This window comes from Akebia trifoliata, chromosome 3 (assembly GCF_017979445.1).
Source record: "Akebia trifoliata isolate Shusen 1 chromosome 3, ASM1797944v1, whole genome shotgun sequence".
Taxonomy (NCBI): domain Eukaryota; kingdom Viridiplantae; phylum Streptophyta; class Magnoliopsida; order Ranunculales; family Lardizabalaceae; genus Akebia; species Akebia trifoliata.
Window position 1 is genome coordinate 53,657,464 of NC_141377.1, and position 22,591 is coordinate 53,680,054.

Here is a 22,591-nt window from a genome sequence, read left to right on the forward strand (position 1 = left end):
CTTGCAAGTTATCAATTCTCACACGGAACAATCGCTTATCAAACAAATCCTAAAATTTTCAGTGTGCGTGTTTTGGGGGTGTAGAATCATGTTCAGTGGGCCCATAAGTGACGCCTTTGATTCATACATGGTTGTGAATCAACTTGACCTTTATTAATAAAATTATGATGAGACGTGAGAATCCAATCAGAGATTTCCAGCTGCACATGACAAGCCCATATGATTTGATAGGAGAATAATTCTAAGCGTGTGAGGTGGGATCCAGCATGCCATGGGCTAATATTAAGTAGAGAATCTTTGAAGTGTACAAGTTTATTTTATTTCTTAATGATTCAACACCTCTTATTTCTTATTACCATTTAGGTGGCATGTGCATGACCACACATCCACACATATTACAAATATTTAAATTTATGTAAAATTTAAAATTTCCAAATTTATAACATATTTTTATATCATAATTTATCATTTAATTAGAATTTTGCCACCGAGGATAAAAATGAAAAAAAAAAAAATTAAAGAAATATTATTAAAAATCTTCGAGTTAAGAGGGATTATTTAAAAAAAAAAAATGAGGAAAAACAATAAAATACGTTAAAAAAAAAAAAATGAGGAAAAACAATAAAATACGTTAAAAAAAAAAAAGATAAAATTAGATGGGTATTATTAAAAATAAAAATGAAATATAGTAAAATTAGAAGAATGTTATTTAAAAAATAGAGTAGGAGAAGAGGAAATGCAATAAAAATGAAGAAAATGAAAAAAAAGACAACAATGAATATTAAAAATAATTTTGTTATAAATTTAAGAGAATAATTGACACGAGAGTATGGAATTGTACATTTGTAATTCGATCATTTTAATGATTTTTTATTTTATAATTAATTAGTTTCAATGTATTACGACGGCAATTTTGATTTCAAATAGATTGTACTCCTATATGAAAGTGTGTTATAAGAGTGAATAAGTGATCCAAGATTTTAAAAAAATAATAATAAAACTTGACAGTTACAGAATTTTTGGAGATGTTCCCTTTTTGTTTCTATCATTATTTTTGTTTCATTTTTATTTTAAAACCCATTCAGAATAAAATTATGTCTCTATTTTTGTGTTATATATAATTAGGAATTTTAATAATACTTCAATTTAAAATTGGCAATAAGAGAAGGATAATGCTGAAGTAACACTAAAATGTACATCGATTATACATTCTAATGTGGTAGTGCTTACATAATCATAGATGCTTTTCATTGAGATATGAGTAAAAAATTCCTATGGTTATGTGTGCACCACTACATTAGAATGTCAAAATCGATGTAGATTTCAATGTTACTCCATCACGACTCAATATTAATTTTCTCAATCTTTATATCTCATGCTTTTTAGGGGTGACAATTTTGACCTGCACCATCCCTTTAGGTCCAATTTTTCATTATTTTAAATAATTTCAAAATAATTTTAATATTAAAAATTAAAAATTGATTCAATTTCAAGGTGGGGATGGTTTTGATCTACCATGAACCACCCCGCCCTATATATATATTAGAATTACTATCAATAAGTGGTAGGTAGCTAAGTGGTAGGAATGTTTTTTACCAACATTTACTAACGAATAGAGCTTCTATTCCCACGTCACCATTTACTAATGGTTCCTAAATGTATGCTAATTCTTTGGTGATTACATATGAACATACGTTTTTTTTATAGTTTGTATTCCCACAGCAGTATTTACTAACAACACCTCAAATATGTGCTAATACATGTGAATTGGGGTGGCGTTAGCAAAATTCAATGTGGCAATAGAATCTCCGTTTTTATCTAAATAAATCCAAGTGTTGGTTGGGTTTGATTCACTTTTGTGGAATAAAATTTTGCTGTTTTCGCTTTTTTGTTTTTTTACAACTATGTCCATTAAAAACCAATCACGACGAAAATAGTGACAGATGCCACTTTATGATTAGTTTAACAGGTAAACAGCAATGTCTAAAAACAGCAAAAATTTCACTGCCAGTTATGGTGACCACTAGCCAGATACTGAACCAAATGTCGCCGAACGCCGGGTGTAGATCGCGATATGACGCACTCACAAATCGATGAATATTTTTTAACCGACACGTGTCAGACGCCTAAACATTCTCTGCCTTTATAAGATAAGGAGAGATACAATCTTTCACATTAATTTTCTGCAACAACACCCATAAGTGAACTATCTTGATTTCTCAAGAGATCAAATAATTCGAAATGTGTTTTGGGTTGCATGAGATTTCGGTCGGATTCCGGCAGATCTTACTCATGTGGGTCATATCGGTGGTGGTGGCAATGGTAATGTTGGGTAGTGTAAGTGAAGCCAAATGTAAGTTTAAGGCGATATTCAACTTTGGTGACTCAAATTCTGACACAGGTGGGTTCTGGGCTGCTTTTCCGGCAGAGAAAGGGCCCTTCGGAATGACCTACTTCAAGAAACCGGCTGGTCGCGCCTCCGACGGAAGGCTCGTCATCGATTTCTTGGGTAAACTTGAAATTCAATTCCATGTTATTGTAACATTGAAATTGAAATTGACATCGTTTCAGACATTGCAATGCTTTTCATCGAGATACAAGTGAGAAGCATCTATGGTTTTTGTGCACACTAATGTCCCAAACGATGTCAATTTCGATGTCACTTCAGCATGACTCATAATTAAATCTCGAAAAGTCAGTGACACTAGCAATCATTCAGTTTCTTTGCATGTCATTGTTGTTAGATAGTGTCGGTGATCAATCATTATTGTTTTTAGGGTGATTTGCCACATTTTGGTGAATATTTGAGATTACTGAGGCCCTCACGCTTTCATGTATTTCACGTCGTTTTCAATCCATAATTCTCCAAAAATCCTATTTTGTTCTTAATGTTTAACATAGAGAAAAGATTAAGAACTTTATCCTAGTGGTTGAAATTGATGTTTTTTTAGGAAGAAAAATAAAAGGCTTTTGGCTAAAGGTCGAGGTTGAGGGTGTTTAAGTCATTTTGTATTAATCATTCAAAGTCAAGGGTGTTTACAGGATTTTAGTTTTAGGGTGAATTACCATTTTGTGAGCTGAGTTTGAGGAATTTACAATTCCGGCTTACTGTTCGTTTTATTTACCAAAACGTGAAGGTGACTATTTCACATGTTTAATGTGACTATTTCACAGGTTTATAACGAAACCTGCCACATAGTCACTTTAAAACCTCCAAATTCGTTATTGTTCACATTTTGGTAATTAAAATGAACAGTGAGTTGGAATCATAAATTCACCAAAAGTTGATCACTTTTTCATAAATATCTCTTAGTTATATGGTAAAAGGAAATATGGAATCTCGATAGAATTGAATGGAATAACAGGATTTGTTCAATGAATGAATCCTAAATTTTTTTAGACAAAGATTTCAACCATTTCTTTTCGGTAAGGCAATAGTTTTTTCCCGAATGTGTGTGTGTGTGTGTGTTTGATCAAATTCAAAGGAGATTTTTGACATTTTAATCTTATAGGTTTGTTTGAGTGTAAGAAGGGTATATGGTATGTATATTATCTTTGTTAAAAAAAGAAAAAAGACCAAAAACATTTCACTATTTTGGAACTACTAGTAAAGGGATTGGACAACCTAACCTAGCTGACAAGAAAGCAAGCTGGATGCCATCTTATTCAATTGAATCAGCTTCTATATGTAGTTAAACTTCCATTGCTGATCAATCAAGTTGATCTGATTGGATATGACCCGATAACAGTCCACTGGACCGGGTTTGGATCTCAGTTTCGCACGTCTTGATTTGTTCAAATGTCAATTTTAATTAGTTCGGGCATTAATATAATTATAAATTGAAGTTATTAAAATACATGTTGGGCAACCATTTGAATAAGGATCAAGACATCATAGTTTTTTATTTTTTTATTTTTTGGATTAGTAACTTGGTGATGGCAGAATTTGAAACCAGGTCTTCGGTATCATCACCTAAAGACTTTACCAACTAAACTAGCTGGCACCTGCAAGACATCCAAGTTATCAAGCAATCCCATTTTATTTTGATTATAGGTGCCCCATCAATTGAATTGTTTGAAGTGATTTATGTTTCTTTTTTATAAAATTTCTTGGTGCAGCTCAGGGTCTAGGGCTACCATTCCTTAGCCCATATCTGCAGTCAATTGGATCGAATTTCAAACATGGAGCCAATTATGCAACATTGGCATCTACAGTTCTATTGCCTAACACTTCCCTTTTTGTTACTGGAATCAGTCCATTTTCTTTAGCCATTCAACTCAACCAAATGAAGGAATTCAAGACTAGAGTTCTTGAACTTGGCTCATCAGGTAAACTATGTATCAACATCATCATCATACCAATTAAACTTGCTATAAATAGAAATTATCTCCAAGATCAACAGTTCAAGATGATTATTAAAAATTTCCCGATAACATCGACTTTTTTACCAAAATGAACATTTTGATGGTACAACTGATTAAATGGTGGAGAAAATATCTATATGTATGTTTGTGCCATTTATCTTGATATTGTGCTTTCTGGACATTTTTTCGCATTCCAACTAACCAAAATGGCCTTGATAATTTTGTAATAATGTGTTAAAAGAGTATCTTCCTTCTTCGGATATTTTTGGGAAATCGCTCTACACTCTCTACATCGGCCAAAATGACTTCACTTCCAACTTAGCAACTATTGGTATAACGGGTGTGAAGCAATATCTTCCTCAAGTGGTCGGTCAAATTGCTGGAACTATCAAGGTGACTATTACTTAAATTACTTGCATGGATACATATGGGGAATGCTAACTTCCAAGACCTTATGGGAACGTTAGCATTCTCTACCACATTCTTTTTTCAATAATACCTTTATCTATTTTATCTTTTAGTGATAAAGACAAGGCTATGTTAGTCTTTTACATAATATAAATATTAAGGGCATTTTAAATGTATTTTTGTAGTAAATGCTATGGCAATCAATGCTAACCCACGAGATCTTGGACATTAACTTTCTCACATATATAAAAAAACCCACCAGGGGGTTAGCTAAGATGGTAAGAGTGACTGGGCTTGCTCCCCAGGTCGTACCTTCAAGTCTCTATATTCCACTCTACATAAAGTGGCTAACAAATGTATTTAATATTTAATGATGAAAATATCCGTACTTTTTTTGTTGTTGTAAAAGGACAATATTAAATATAATTCAAGGGTATTTTTGAAAAATATAAGTTGTGAAGGATGCTATAGTTCCCATGAAGCATACTAAATGGATCAAGATATTAGGTGATTGCATAAAAATAAATTCAATTTTGGTAAAAAAAAATTCTTTTTGAAATTGCTAGGAGCTATACGGTTTAGGAGGGCGTACATTTCTCGTGCTTAACCTTGCACCTATCGGATGTTATCCAGCGTTCCTGGTCGAGCTCCCACACAGTACTTCTGACTTGGACATATATGGTTGCATGATCTCCTACAACAAGGCAGTGGCAGATTACAATAACATGTTGAAGGACACGCTTCAACAAACTCGAGAAACCCTTCCGAATGCCTCTGTTATATACGTCGACACTCACTCAATTTATCTCGACCTTTTCAAGCACCCTACAAACCATGGTAAGCTTCTCCTTGAGTCTTTTCCATAATCATTAAAGCCTTATTCCAAATTTCCAGGGATAGATGAACAATTCCTATTCCCTTATGTATTCTTTTCTATCTAAAGCCATATCTTCTATTAATTTAAATGTTCACATATCGGCTTTTACTATCTTAATTCACATCTTTATCGACTTCTTTTAGGACTTTAAATTGCTCTCACATAAAGAAAAAATTGAAAAAAAAAATTGAATTTTTTTTTTTCAGGACTCAAGTATGGAACTAGGGCTTGTTGTGGGAGTGGTGCTGGTGATTATAATTTTGATCCTCAAGTTTTTTGTGGAAATAGCAAATTGGTTAATGGGAGGAATGTAACGGCAACAGCTTGTGGAGACCCAAACAACTATGTGAGCTGGGATGGAATACATTCAACTGAAGCAGCTAACAAGATTGTAACATGGGCCATTCTTAATGGATCTTATTTTGACCCTCCCTTTCCAATTTTCAATCTTTGTGATCTCCAGCCAATAGGTTAATTAAAGACTACTCCTTTGTTTAAGGGACCGATTAATTGCCCACCAATAGTTGTTGGTTGCACCCCAACACCCTCCCCCTTTTTTATTATTATATATTATGCAACCTTGAGTTTAACATACTAATTGCACTTCATCAGAGTAACCCTAAGGTTTAGGACTTATTCATCTTCCCACGACTTCTTCTTTGCTTCACTATCTGAAAATTGCCCATGAATTTTAGAAATCAAATTTTGACAGTTCAGAGCCGTTGAAATTTTAACGTTCAGCATATTCGACAGCTTAGAGCCGTTGAATTTCTCCCATCCTCCATCAATTTGATGGTTTCAGCCTATTGAAAAAAAAATCAACAATGAAAAATTCAAAGTCTTGGTCTGTCGAATATGGGCTTTTATGACGTTGTTCCTGTGCACTATTTTTTTGCGATTAATTTCACTTGTGTTCTCGTTGGTGCTAATTGAAGGTTGGTGTTTTAATCTCTATGTAGACTTTGTTTAGAAATTGATAAAATCCTACTCTTGGAATCTCTTGAAATTCCATGATCTCTGATCGATTCGAAGTGTGGACATGGATTCCAAAGAGTTTCTTAAGCCTCACTTTAAAATCGTCAACATCAGCACTCCCTTGATTTATCAATATTCTGGATATACACATAGTGATTTTAAGAATTTGTGATGCTTGTACACAGATTGGTCAGCTTAAAAAATTATTGAACCAAAAATAATTATGTGAGCGAGGTTGAGGAAGAATAAAAATATATATATATATATATATATATAAAGTGGAGTGCAACATTTTATTTTCTTATTTGTGAAGTACAATCATCCCAAATGGAGTGCAAAGGAAAAAAAAAATTAAGTGATAGACTGCAATTGATAATGGGTGATGTGCAACTAGTTTAATACATTAATTATTTCCCTTTAGCTTAAATTTTCTATATACTTAATAGTGGGTGAATAATATTAATGTTTTAAACTTGAAGTTGTATTAGAATCGTGAGAATAACCAAAGACCTATCGAGAGCCTAACATGTAGCTCCCGCAGTAAAAAAGGCCCTACCCAAACCCGCCCCGGCCCAAAATAAGACTGGTCCGAAGTAGTTATGGACGGGCTTTGGCCTCGGCCCCAAGCCCAAATTTCTTTACTTTAATGTCAAAATTCAAATTGATTGCCTAAAAATCGAGACAATAATTTAAATAAAATAATTGTTTAATACTTCAAGATTCTTCAATGTACTAAACTTATTGTGATGCAATCCATCACCAATTGTTTCAATATTTTGATTTTTGTTTAATTATTACAAATTTAGAGATGTAAAGAAATAATTAGCGAATAATATATATTTCTTAATTAAATAAAGCTATGTATTTATTTGATTTTCTATTTTTTTTTTTAAAATTTTGAGTCTTTATTTTTTTTTTAAATTTGAAACATTATGTAATTAGAATGAATTCTTTACATCATGTAAAGATATTCTTTATTTATAATAGTTTAAAGCCCGAACCAATGCCCAATCCCCAATTTGAACCCAGCCCAAAGTCCAGGCCCGAAATCTGAAATTCAATGGGTATTTGAACGAGCTTGGGCTTTGGGATTATGTCTCAAGCCCGGCCCAATTTACACCCCGGTTGGAGTTTGCATGGCCAAACCAAGTGTTTTTGTGGGGCATGGATGGGTAAAACATTGTCCTGCTTGGTATGACTGCAAATCAACATAAAACAAAATTTTGCCCATGAAATGAATGCTTGGGTTGTCTCTAAAAAATTACCATAAAATTTTGTCTAAGTTGTATATTAGTGGGCCTCCATCTATTACAAATTTCTATTAACTCCACAAATTCTCTTATTAAATCCCACAAAATTTTATCATCCAAATATCTACTACAAAAGACTGTAAAGTTTTATGTCGTAAAAATTGGGATATCATTTGCAGAGATATACATCTTATAACTCTAAGAAATTCTAACAACAAAAATTTACTCAAAAAAAAAAATAATAATAATAATAATTACATAACTAATCTAACCTTCACTAATTCCCAACAACATTATCCTCTTAACTTTTCTGATGTGTTGGATTCCCATTTTCATCTACTAAATATTCTTTAACATTAAAATAATAATAATATATTTTATTAGGTTGTTGGCTGTGTAACACATTGGTACTTAGAACTCAGAAGTCAGAATTGGCTTTATAAACAGTTTATACAAAAAGAGGGTCCTCTTATGTTAATTTTGAATGGAGGGAGTAGGTGAGGTGAGGTGGGTGTGTTCAATGTTGTGGGCTTTGTATGTACCATATAAAACAAATATGTAATTGAATATATTGTCTAACCATGGTTTTAATACTCGTTGAGCTGAGTCAAAACTCAGCTTAGTTGTCTCGATTTGATTGGATTTCAATGGCTTGACCCCAAACTCAATGGAATCAATACTTATTTTAAAATATTATATAAAATTTAATATATTTTTATTTGACTCATTAGAGTCGATTCACACATTTTTCGCTTGAGTTGACTCAATGGACATTTGGACATTTGACTAGAGTTTTCAAGTTTATAAGCTAAGAGCCTATATCATCTTTGCTAAACATGATTTTAAGTATTGGATTTTCATGCCGTCTTGTTCACGAAATATACGGAGATTGGTTTTACATTTGGACATTTAACGGATCTGATTATGTCTTCGTAAATCCTCTTGTGGATTCCATGGAAATTAAGTTGGACGCCGCTAAATGCTATAATGTAATATACTCTGGGTATGAGGATAAAGAGAATGGGCATGTAGTTAAATTTGGTGGACCAAGAGGACTTTGTTGATCAAGATCGAAGAAAATAAAAATATATTTATTGTGGACTGGTAGCTATTAATAAAGATTCTTATTTTCATTTCTTAATATTTTTTTTTTAATTACTAGTAAAGTAAATGGGTTAGATCATATTTCAAATTTTAGACATTCAAATCTGATAATCAAAGAATGTCTATATATCACTAGTTGTTTGAACTACAACTCTAGGTTCCCTCACAGAGATATCCTCATTTTCTTCACTTGGAATATAATTTCGGATCAGATTTGGATGTAATCCAATTCGAATATTTAACTAGCACGTTTTAAGTCTTTTGGTTTCCCTCCATATTTATTGTTGAAAAGTGGATTTTTTAAAATTTTATATGATTTATATATTTAATTTTTTTTAATATTGATAATTTGAAAGTAAGTCATGTGTTTGGGTTGGATCGGTCTTGGATTACGAATGAAAAGAAACAGATTGGATTCAGTTTGCCTATTCATTAATCCAATCTGATCAATCGGATACTTGTTTCAAAAAATCAGATCGGTATTAGAGTCGTACTAAATCAACGCCGAACTGATCCATTGCCAGCCCAATATTAATTAATAGACGTCAGAGACAACTTGATTGGTATATTTCATCACCACCTATATTTGTCCCCAAGTGTTATTACATATTAGAGAGAGAAAATCAAAGTTGACGAGTTAGCATTAGAGAGAAAACATAGATTTCCTAAAGATCAGGTCCGATTTTATAGGGATTAGAGCACTTTTTTTTTTTTTTTAGGGATTCATTTGTATTAGGAATCTCTAAAATCCCAACCATCAATTTGATGGAGTAGCACAATCGTTGGACGATACAATTGGACATTTTGATATATATATATTTTGAAAGGCAAATTATTATTATTAAAGAATTTATACATGAGACGGTTGAGATGCTAGGGATTCTCAAGAAAAATGTATCCTTAGAATATCATTGGATGGCTGTGTTTTTCATCTTATATTGATATATAATAATACACTTTTTACTAGGGATCAGTTTTTCGTGGGAATCCTTGACATCCCAACGGTCATATTGATGGAGAGTCTCAACTCATGGGTTGAAACTATCATTTTTACGTTGAGGTACAAGTCAAAAAGCACCACTTTTTTGCAAATTTGTATCTTTTGGCACAAATTTAATGACTTTCGGACGTTCTTACGGTAAAAAAGTGAAGCAATCATTTTTGTTTCCTTTTGGATTTATTATTTATAGAGTCGTGTCAAGATTGTACCTCATATTGCATTATTTTTAGAGTCGTGATGAATGCATGCGATTGGTACACAGAGAACGTGACAAGAGCACATCACATCATAAATCAGATATAAAAAAAAAATATGTGTGGTTCAGTGCCCTTGCCACATACCAAATTCAGTTGCATTCTATTCATCATAATTCTTATTCTTATGACATATTTATGTTGACCTCAAATTTTTTAGGTTAATAGAAAAAGATTTAATTGCCCTCATCTTCAACTTTTAATCAAAACCCTTGTTTTTTTTCCCATAAAATCAGTTTTAGTTCTGTGAGTAAATTTTTTTTTTTTTCTAATTCACTTAACAATATCTTCAAAAATCATTAACCCTTTACAAAAATACCTAGATTTTTCTATCAAAAATTCTATCATTTATTAAATCACCTTTATTTTTTTGCGACTGAACAATCAAGACTATTAATTCTACTAGTTATGTTTGAATGGCCAAGGAATTACATCTCTCTCTAAAGGAAGGAGAAGGAAGATGGTTTTGTTTTTGGAATGTTAAGGGATCAAAGTGGATTTATGTCAAACTATAGGGGGGCCAAAGTGTAATTTACCCTTTATTTTTTAGTCGTGCTAGGGTAACGTTGAAATTGACATTGTTTGGGACATTAGTGTGTACAAAACCATATATGATTTCATCGAGATCACAACAATAGATGCTTCTCACTCACATCTCGATGAAATCATGTGTGGTTCTGTAGACACATCCATGTCAACAATGTTTGAAAAGATGTCAATTTCAATGTTACTTTAGCACTGTTTTTTTTATTTTTTTTAGCATGGATAATATAGTAATGATGTCACGAGAGTGTTGTTTTTGTGAAGAGTTGTGATAATCTAACTCCCTTTTTTATATGCTCCCTTCACGAAATCATAGATCCTTTCCTTTAGGATACAAAAGGACATATATTTATGATTTTGTACAATTTTGTGAAGAGAGTAGATAAAAAGAGAGTTAGGTTATCAAGACTGTTTTGTGAATTATTTGTTGAGACCTGCTATTAGCACTCCAACTTTTACTTATACACCCAAATTAAAAATAAAGAAGATACTCATTTTTTTACTAGTTTTTTATTTATTGGATTTAGGATTTTGTATGATCCTAATCATGATTGTAAACAACTACTGAAATTGTTTTTTAACAGAGTGTTATAATATTTTGTAATGCTAAGATTATGATTTGAGTCCAACCTTTCGTAATGTATAAATAGTGTGTTTTAATATTTAATTTTGTATGATAAATAACTTAAGAAATTTGAGTGTAATAAGTAAACATTGGGGTGCCAATAGCAATCCTCTTATTTGTTTAATGAAAAACACTTTCCTCAAACGTATTCTCAAGATGAACAACTGATATATATATATTGTCTCTTTCGGCACCCAACCATTTACCCAACAATTTGCCCAACATGTTTTGTCCTACATGGGTTAGAAGTTTTGGAATAGGTTGATTTTTGATGAGGATGATCTCTATGGTGAAGAGATCATCCTCACCAAAAATCAGCCCATTCTAAAACTTTTAACCCCATCTTCCAAAACTTCTAACCCATGTAGGACAAACATGTTGGGCAAATGGTTGGGTGCTGAACATTTCCCTATATATATATAAAGTTTCTTAAGAAATTGGGATTCTTAAGAAAATTTATTTATAAAAATGTACTTAAATATATATATATATATGTGTGTGTGTTTTTTCCTACATCATAGAGTTGCTGGTGTGGGAGAATGATTCTCAAATAAGTGGATCTCTAGAAAATAATACTTATATCTGAAAAATTGGTCTTCTTCCGACATTTCAGCCGTACAATTGAAGAGTCTTAAACTTAATTTGAGGTTAGAAAAGTCCATTATTTAATTTCTTAATTAGTTGGTTCGTGTCCATGTATTTATAATAAGTTTTGTTGGAGAAATTGAAAAATTAAGAAAGAGATTGATTCATAAATGCAAAAAATTAATCCAAGGCATGAGAAATATCGCTGTCTTTGTACCACTATTCGTCCCCACCACGAAAAACGTGATTGACAATGAGTTATTGAAAAAATTAATCCGAGGCATGAGAAACATCCTTGTCTTTATACCAACATTCATCCCCACCACGAGTTATTAAAAGAGTTAATCCAAGACATGAAAAATATCCTTATTTTTATACCAATATTTGTCCCCATCATGTAAAATGTGATCGATATTGGCAAAGTTAATTTCAGTGTATAACAGATCAAATATAAATTATTATGATTGATTTGTGGAATCTATTCATGTTCCTTTAAATTAATACCAAAATTTCGAGAACACTTTGATTTGCGGAATTGAATTGAATAATAATATAAAATGGAGAAAGTCCACTTTAAATAGAATATTAAAGGATGTCTTATTCACCCTTTTTAATTTGAAAGCAAATGACGAATGACTTGTCGAAGTCATCATTGGGTTTGAAAACATATAGTTTAAAAAATGAAGGGGGTACAATGAAAATAAAATAACTTTTTTTTTAAAAGCTAAAAGTAGGTTAGTTTTTTCAATGTGTTAAGAAAAATGAAAATTACTTAAAAAGATCTTGACGTAGAGATTTCTTTCTAATTAGCCCCTAAATTTTAGGATTTCTCTTAATAGTCCATTTATTAAAATCTCATTCCTACGCTTATTTCTCAAGATTGAAATGTTAAACTGCCCTAACTATTCGAACTCACTACTTTCGTCTAAAAGAAAAAAAAATAGATTTCTAACATTTCAATCGAGTTTCAGAAATTTCATTTCAACGAAAAAGATTTGAGAAGGAAAAAACGAAGTCATTTTAAAATTTAAAGTATTTTGAAGACTCATGTAAAAAAGTTAATTTTTTTTTTCTTTTAAATTTTAAACTTTCTTTTTGGATGAAAATTGATCAAGGATGGTTCTTTTGATTTGAAATCATCTACACAATTCGATATGTCAAGCTTTTAATCGATCTTTTCAAGATTTTTAGTCGAAAAAATTCAAAAAATGAACACTAGTGAGTTTTACCAATGTCGAACTCACCACTTTTTATTGTCGATTACAACATTATTATTGTCGAATTAGACATTTTTTAAAATGGTCAAATTTAACAATAAAATGTCGAACTCGACAATAAAAAATGGTGAACTCGACAATAAAAGGTGGTGAGGTTAACAATAGAGATGTTAAACTCGGCACAATATAAAATTTGTAGCTCTCAACTTCATTCTTCATTATTGTCACATATCATCGAAATAAATAAAAAAATACATTTAAATATTCTAAATTATAGTATATCATTTTCATTCATCATTCACAATAAAAAAAACATTGAAAATGATCGTAATCGCTAAAGTAATTAATAAAGAATGACAATCAATAAAGACCACAATCACTGAATGACAACTTGTTTGGTACATTTCATCATATCACTGATGATAAATTAATAATTAATGATGAATGAGGAAAGATCACAATTAATGGACAACCACTTGGTTGGTGCACTTCATCTTCACCAATATTTAATAATGAAGATTGCCCCAAAGTCTTATTGAATAGATATGGGATCCAATACGTTGTCGCATTCCTATAATAAAAGTGTCTACATGGCTGGTTCTTGTTTGAGTTTGAAACACTTAAGGCTCTTAAACAAGCTGTGCACACAATCAGTTGTATTTAAATTCCAACAAAAATGTGTCACATTGACATCTAACGTTTTGTTATAGGAATGAGACACCATTCTGAATCGCGACTCTATTGAATAATGGAGAAAAAAATGAGCCAAGAGACATAACTATTAACAATTGAGGGAAAAGAAAAAAAGGCACAATCATTGGACTGTGACCTAACTAATAGAGAACGATTATCAATACTGGTAAAAGATGGATGAGGAAAGATAACCGATAAGAATTGATGCACGCTAAGAGATTGTTGTCCTTATGAATTATATATTTGCTTAATTTATTTGGTAGGATTAGAGAGAAAACATAGACTTCCTAAAGACCAGTTTTGATTTTCTTGGGACTAATGCACTATTTTTAGGGATTCGTTTTCTTGGAAATCCGTAACATCCCAACCATCAGTTTGATGTAGAGCCTTCATCTTGGGATGAGTGGTATTTTCCTAAACTAATAGATTCAATTGGACATTTTGATATATATATGATTATTATTATAATTACTTGGAAACCCAGGGAGTATCCTCACCTAGTCACGTGTTATGACAGGTAAGTAGCAACATTTCTATAGAGGGGCATATCATAGAGACTCAAAATCATGAATGATGTTGTAAGCACGAGCAAACTCTAGTATGTGTATAAGGAAAACACTACTTTCCATCGAATGATGGTTGAGATGTGGGAAAAAAAGTCTTAGAAAAAAAAAAAGAAACTATAATTTTGGGATTTTGAGATGCGAAAAAATCACTTTTCCTAAGATTTTATTTGTCTCCACTTGTAGACGAGCTTGTTGATGGGTTACTGACAAAATAACCTCCAATATATAACAAAACCACTATGAGAATTTGCAAACACAATCTTAATAATTCTCCTATGAAACAATATGTATTCTACTGCTTAATAATTTGAGAAAATTAAAATACTATAATTTGTTGAAAAAACTCTAGTTGAATTCTAGAAAACACAAAGTTAAACTTTAATTTTAAAAATCTAGAGTTATTTGGTATAAATGCCGATCCTATTTATAGAGGTTGAAGGCACTCTCAAATATCTTTCCATAAAGATACTTAAATAAAATGTGTGTCCTTTCATGAAAAGTCAAGGGGTATGTCTATTCATGAATAACCAAAAGGCAGGACATGACTCTCCATTAATGACCAATCATTTGCATCTCTTGAAAATTTTATTTAATTAAAATACATATTTTATAAATAAAATCCTAACATAAGAGCTAGGTATTTTTCCCAAGAAAAATGAATCCCTAAAATATCAGTTGCTGTGTTTTTCATCTTATCTCAACCATCGATTCAATGGAGATCAGCCTTAACCACGGTTTCTAGTCTCAATCGAAGGTTGAGTTTCTCCATCAACATGATAGCTAGGAGTTGAGGGAAAACACAAATTTCCTTGAGATTAACTCCAATCCTTTGGGGATTAATATATATATTTTTTCCCTTTGTAAATTAAAGAATTTTTCCTTATATTTTTCACCTATTAATACATCCTTTGCCCAATTAACAAGAAAAACAATACACGTAATTTTTTATGAAAATCTCTTGAATCCCAGTGGTCATGTTGATGGAGAATCATAGACTCATGAAATATGAACTTATAAGTTCACACATAATTTCAATCATGCATACGTGAGATCTAACAATTGAAACAAAAGATATATCCCCAGAATATATTACGAATCTCTAAGACACAACTCAATTGTTGGATCTCACAAATACACGATCCAGATTGTATGTGAACGTATGAATTCACTTTCACGAGTCTACTTCACTCAAATCCGTATGATCATGTTAAGGTTAGAAAAGTCCTTTCAAGGATTGACAACTAGCCATATAGAGTGCAACGTGACATGGGTTGGTGGTGGGAGACGTTTCATCCAATTTAAATAACAGTCCTTAACAAACCTGTATCTTTCTTCCCAACTCATCCATATGTTGGAATTTTGTCGGTCGGTCCACACAACTTTTTTACAAAATTGTCTTTGGCTAGTTATTTTTTACACTAATACTAGGGTGACATTAGATTTACTGTGATTCTTACATTTCTAATGTGGAAGAGTACATATAACTGTAGATGTTTTTTCACTTGTATCTCAAGGAAACACATTTACGATTATGTGCACATCCCACATAAAAAATGTGAGAATCCCAGTAAATCCCAATGTCACCCCACCACGAGTCTATTTTTTATACACATGGCATGAATTTATTAATTTTTTGGATTTTTTTACTTAAAAAGGTGTTGATGGAGAAACATTCGAAGCAATCATTTTCATTAGTTTGGATTTATTATTTAAAGTCAAAGTTGTATGAATCCAAAGGCTTGAAGTGCAATGTCATTGACACACTCCCAACAAATTAAAAGGAATATTTTATAAGGCGTGCGTAAGAGCTTTTTTATTTTTTATGAGTAAGGAAAGAACCTACCATGCTTAATTTTTAGTGATAATTGTTGAACTATTAAAAACAGAATAATGATTTTCTGACCCCCTCCCACCCCAACCCCGGCCCCCGCCTGACATACTCCTTCTATACTCTCCTGACATGGCATGTGCATAGAACCATAGATTTTTGAAAAAATGATCGCAAATACATATTTTTTTTAAAAAATGTACTAAAAAATCCCTTCTAAAATTTTATGAATTATTTATATCAAATATTAGTCTAAAATTGAATTTTGAAACGAAAATATTGTAACTATCCTTTTAACAATTTTTATGAAAAGTAAAGAAATATGTTTATTTGAAAATATTTTAAGTACTTTTATATTTTTAAATTAATGACAAGTCCCTTGATTAAGGTCATTTCTTATTGAACAATAAAAAAAAAAAAAGATATAAATGAGAAAAAAAATTCATTGTTTTCTCTTCTTAAAATTAATAATCTTTAACTCACATAAATGATGATAATGATTACAACAAAGATGATGATGGAGATGAATATGGTCATCATCACCATCAAACTGATTTGATCTATTTATGTTAGATTTTTTTTTTTTTTTTAAATATAAATATAAATAATTTTTAATAATTAAAACATAATTTAAAAACTCGACTTGAATGTTCATTGGATTGATTCTACTAAAAAAATTAGCAAGTTGACTTAAATAAGTCAAATAATATTATATTGAATTTATGAATAATTTTTAATAAATAATAATATTTATCTTTTATTTTTCAGAAAAATACTAATAACCAAATAAATTGGTCGAGTTTTTTATTTGACACAGTATGGATTTATCAAACCACTTTGTAAAGTTCTTAAAAGGGTATTTTAAGAATTTTCTTGAAAGAATCTTCAAAGGATCTTTAATAGGTTAATATTTTGTTATGTGTTACTTAAATGATCCGTATTGTTTATTAGAGGACTATTCAATACATATTCTCAATAAAGAGTGTCATTGTCCCTAGATTTCCTCGAGATACACAATTGCACATATTTATGGTGATACATAATTGTGCATCCCGAGGAAAGTCTATAGTTCCATGCACATGCTACGTTAGGAGAGTTTGAGGGAGTATGCCATAGGGGGGGAGTCGGATTATCATGACTCTTAATTTGTCGAGCATAACGAAAATGACAATATCAAGTTGGATGAGTATATATAAGGGGTTGAGATCTGTAGACTCATAAAAAATAACTTATGTAAACAAAGATACAATCCTGACTATTTAAAAATGAAATATGACAGTTGGGGTTTACCTTAGAAATATATGATTTATTCTTGGAATACATGTACCATCATTATTGTTGGATTTTGTGTTGGGAAGCATTCGAAAATCCCTAAAAAGAGCTAACCTACACCCACGTTGACTAAAGCCCTTGAACCAAGTTACGTGGAGTCTTGCATGACATAAGATCATCTATTGCTTTGTAACGCACCTTATACTTTTGTAACGCATTACCCCGTGTAATGAAATATTATATCAACAAAGTTGCCTTTGGACTTTGTATCATTTACTTGTTTGCTAGTTACGTTTGTGTTGTACGATCATTTTTACAGACTTACTTGTAGATTAATATCTTTTGCACCGCACGACCTCACTTCAAAAGAATACGACCATGACAGTTGGTATCACCTTATTCTCAAACTTTTAACCTTAGTTTATAAGTTGAAGAATTGTAGATCGTCTGATTTTTGTAAATTACTTTAATGAGGTTAGAAGTTTTGGAATGAACTGATTTTTGGTGAGAATGATTTTCTTGTAATAGAGATCACCCTCACAAAAAATTAATCCTTTCCGAAACTTTTAACTCATACATTGAAAAAATGTTTGACTCTCTTTAAAGTATCGATATCTGAATGTCACCCCTTTATGTTTACAAAGCTAGGATTGTGTGTATGATTACGAGTTTTTTTTTTCTTCATGGGTCAATAGATCTCTACCATGTATATAGAGATGGGTTTTAAACCTAGAAAAGATAAAATTAGGTAGTAGTTCCAATATAAAATTAAGTAATGATGGAGTGATTTCTTATGACACTTCTTGTCATAGAAAGTCACGTTAGCATTTTCCTATCGTCATCTAAAATGTAAATTAATTTTTTTATGTATTTTTTAAAAAAATTAAAATTTTAATAATTATTATATTAACATTTTTTTTTATTCCAACTGCATATGCCCCTTCAAAACTGTATGGTAACATTGAAATTGACATCATTTCAAACTAATTACTCCTCAACGTCGTATTTGTAGCCGCTTCTCATTATACTGTAATTTTTTTTTTATAATTTAGTAAGATTTGAAATCTTATTAAGGGTTTTGAGGTCAACCAATTTCGTTATCCAACAACAAATACTTCTAGATTTTTTTTTTATTTGAATCATACAACCTACACGTGCAGGCCTAGTAGTAAGAAAAAGTGCTAATTGGCAAAGAGAAATATTTTCCTTACTAACTTAGTAAATATTTAAAATCTTACTAAATGAATTATCACATTAGCAATCCAACACACAATCCTCTAAATTCGATTGAAAAATTCAAATAAAAAAATTGAATTTTTTTTTTTTTTTGGCTTGATCCAAGATTTTGAAAAATAATATTTTTTTGAAATTATTTTTTGAAGTTCATAGAATTTTGTCATCTACAATCCTGATCATTGGATCATGTTTTTGGATGCCACAAGGTGGGCAAGGACCCTTAATGAGGGTGAAATCCCTACTTACTAAGGCTAGTTGTGCCCATTGGCAAATGATCTTGAGAGTACGTTACTCAAGTCCCTGTTGCAGCAGATCATAATTCTTTCTTCATGGGAATGCGATCCGACACTGCAACGTCATACAATGAAACTTACCTAAAGTAGGCCCCACTCTTTCAGTCCTACTTTACTGCCGCTCTTCCGGTCTTCCCTGCGGAACGTGATCCACGTCGTACTGCTAGGGATACGATAGAAAAGTCTCTCACAGAAAATGACACATTAGGTTATTTTGTTCAATCCTGATGACGGATCAATTCGGTTCGGATGATCCGATACCTAACCGATAACAATGGGATAAGCTTGAAATTGATCCGAACCTTATTTTGTAAGATTAGATTCGCAATGGATCTTAATTAAGATTTGGATAAATCCAGTTCGGATCTGATTTCAATTGATCCAATCAAATCCAATTGGATACAATACCTTTTGTCACGTGTTATTGGATCAGGTCATGATTGAGCGAAAACAAATCCAATCCGTTCGGATCCTTAGTTGGGTTAGATCCTTGATCCAGTTCCTAAGTTGTCTTTATTATTATTTTTTTTAATACGTATTCCTATAATTATTTATTATTATTATTATTTTTAATAAGTAACAATCTTTATTTGACAATCATATTTACATTAGTCAGAATTTTATATCATCCTAAAGAAGGCTTCACCGACTAACTTTCCTAATAAAGAAAAAAGCCACTCGCTCACTCACTCACTCACTCACCAACTCTTTAAACTTACCATTAATAATAGACATTGTCCTATGCCATCAGAGGTCTGGGTGAATGTATATAGCATTGAATTCGGGTGCCACGTAAGCAGAGGTCTACCGACAGAGGCGGAGCTAGTAAGGGGGTCTGGGGAGCGGAGCCTCTGTAGCTCTCATGTTTACCGTCCATGGAACGTCATTTTTTTTTTTTTTTTTTTGACAAAAATGATGATGAAGTCGTCTTGTACACTATGATTTAGATCAGATTTAAAAAAATAAATATTAAAAATTCATTTTCTCTAATCGAGTATTTGAAAATGGACGGTAAACAAACTTATAAATTTTAATGGTCTGATGTAATCATTTTGATGATGTGGCACACCCCTCAACTCTTCAACCTCTATAAAAAATTAAAATTAAATGTTTTTAACTTCATTTATAGAAAATTAAATGTTAAATGTTTTAGAATTCAGTTTATTAACAGATCCTACTTGTAGGGCCACATTCCATTTTCAGTATCTTCAAAAACACAATTTAGTGCCACATGTATGAAGAACATAAAATTTTATGAACTCTAGAAGAGAAAAAGGAATAATTTTTCATTGTTGGATTTTAAATTTTGGAGTTCAGTGGTCGGCCAGTTTGAAAGTCAAGATCTAATAAAAAAAAAATTATTTTTGATTTTTTTTCAAACTTATATCATGAAATACAAAGAACGGATGGGCCATTTGAACCAATGTGGCAATCACATAGCCCAAATGAGGAGCATTGAAGAACATCCATGCAACCTTTACTCATACTAAAGTTTGCCCGTACCTACAGTATGGGCATTCTCTTTGGAGTTAAGAGGGTAAAAGAGGAAATATACAGAATTTGGAGGGTGTTATTAAAAAAATTTTGAAATTAAAATGATAAAAGAGGAAAGATAGTAAAGTTAGAAGGATATTATTAAAAAAAGAAAAGGGTAAAAAAGGAAAAACATTAAAATTAGGGGGGTATTATTGAAAAAGAACAGAGGAATCGAGTAGGGAAGAAGAGGAAAGTTATATTTTAAAAATAGTGGGATCCACCGTTATATTTTATTATAGAGATATTCTTGTATATAAAGTTAGAGGGGTAATATTCAAACGGGGCAGAAGAGAAAATAACAATAAAGTTGAAAGGGGCCGATATTCTTCATAAGGGGAGCAGAGAGAAGGAAATAAAGTTGAAATCATTCCTCAAGATCATGTGAAATTGACAATATTGGAGGAAGACACCCATTGCATGTGTTTTATTGTATAGACATATGTGTGTGGAAAACTCTTTTAACTTGATTAAGTTAGTTACCAAGTTTCTTGATTGCACCTCCATGTAGTAACCACAAAAATATTGATCAGATGTTACAGATATACATTGAAAAAAAAGTCTAAAAAGCTAAAATAATATATATATATATATATATATATATATATATATATATATAATATATATATATATATATATTATTATTATTTTTTTTTCTGTTGAATTTTAACTTTAAATTTGAAAATTGGAAGATTGACTCAAAAAACCTAACTTTAGTAAAGAAGGAACATAAATGGAAGTTGTGTGACAAAGTTAATCAAACCAACTTTAGTAAGGAAGAAGGAAGATAAAGAGAGCATTTTTTGGTTCAAAAACTTATATTTAGCATCTTCATTATTTGGCTCATGGAATCCAATGACACAAAAATCAACCCAAATGTTTTGGTTCACAAAGTAATTGGTATATGGGCTAAAGATCAACTTTGGAAACAAAAGTTGAGATGGAATACATTCTCTTTAAAGTTCCCAATAAAAATTTTACCCTATAAAAGTTTATTCCATCTCTAGAACAATTCAATTAATCTCTAGAAAATCTGTACTTTTCATCTTATCCATCATTTATGTGATGATGAACTTTAAAACTTTAACAGTGAAGGTTAGAAAAGAAAAATGCTTAACTTACTTTCTACAACCTACTTTGCCTTCGACACGACGTGGTGGTGTGTACAGAATCATAGATTTCTTCTTTTAGATAGGAATGTGTCCATTTGAGAAAAATAGATGGTTCTTTGTAAAACACAGTGCTCGAGGTTGTGCTCATCTCATGTCACCATATATTTGAGAGTCGTGATTTTTTGATACCCCCCTCTGACATATGCTCCCAAACGTGGCATGGGCTAGAACCATAGGTTTCATCGGGATACACGATTATACATCTCCATAAATATGTGCAATTGTGTATCTAAGCAAAAATCTATGATTCTAGCACATGCCACATCAGGGAACGTATGGGGGCGTAAGAAAATCATTATTCATTTGAGAGTCGTTCTAAATTGACTTCCTCCGACATTGTGTTAAAAATTGTATTGACGTGACAAAGGCATAAAACCATTGATTGGTTTCTTGTGTATCCCAAAGCATCCTGAAAAAACCAATCAACAATTATGTACTCTTTCCACGTCAGACCAAGTGAAAATACTCGAGTAAGAAAATCATGGCTCTAGATTTCTTTTTTGACTAATGATTTTCTAACTCAAAAATTTTCACTTGGTCTGACGTGGAAGGATACAGAACCATTGATCTTTTCTTTGTGTATCCCTAAGAAAAAGACCTGTACTTTTGTGCCTTTACCATATTAATTGCGTACAAACAAAGTGAAAATTTTCAAGTCAGAAAATCATAAGTATTTTTTTCTCAAAATACAAGCCAAGAAATGGAAAATTATAAAAGCACCACACGAATTAATACGGGCAACCCCTACCATAGTCGAATTGCTTTATCTTGTATGGGTTAAAAGTTTAGGAATGA

General features: G+C 31.5%; 1 protein-coding gene across 2 annotated transcripts; it reads left to right on the top strand.

The window, feature by feature from the left end:
• The first annotated feature begins 2,119 nt into the window (after nucleotides 1–2,119).
• On the top strand, nucleotides 2,120–6,244 carry LOC147407970 (GDSL-like Lipase/Acylhydrolase superfamily protein). 2 transcript variants are annotated; one of them, XM_086436776.1, is made up of 6 exons: nucleotides 2,172–2,322; nucleotides 2,402–2,509; nucleotides 4,120–4,329; nucleotides 4,607–4,758; nucleotides 5,340–5,610; nucleotides 5,857–6,244. In XM_086436776.1, exons 2-6 carry the CDS (start codon nucleotides 2,446–2,448, stop codon nucleotides 6,123–6,125), a joined length of 966 nt encoding a protein of 321 aa, XP_086292902.1. In that variant the 5' UTR covers nucleotides 2,172–2,322; nucleotides 2,402–2,445; the 3' UTR covers nucleotides 6,126–6,244. The 2 variants fall into 2 exon arrangements, with proteins under 2 accessions (XP_086292901.1, XP_086292902.1); XM_086436775.1 differs by having other exon boundaries at nucleotides 2,120–2,509.
• Nucleotides 6,245–22,591: the final 16,347 nt, after the last annotated feature.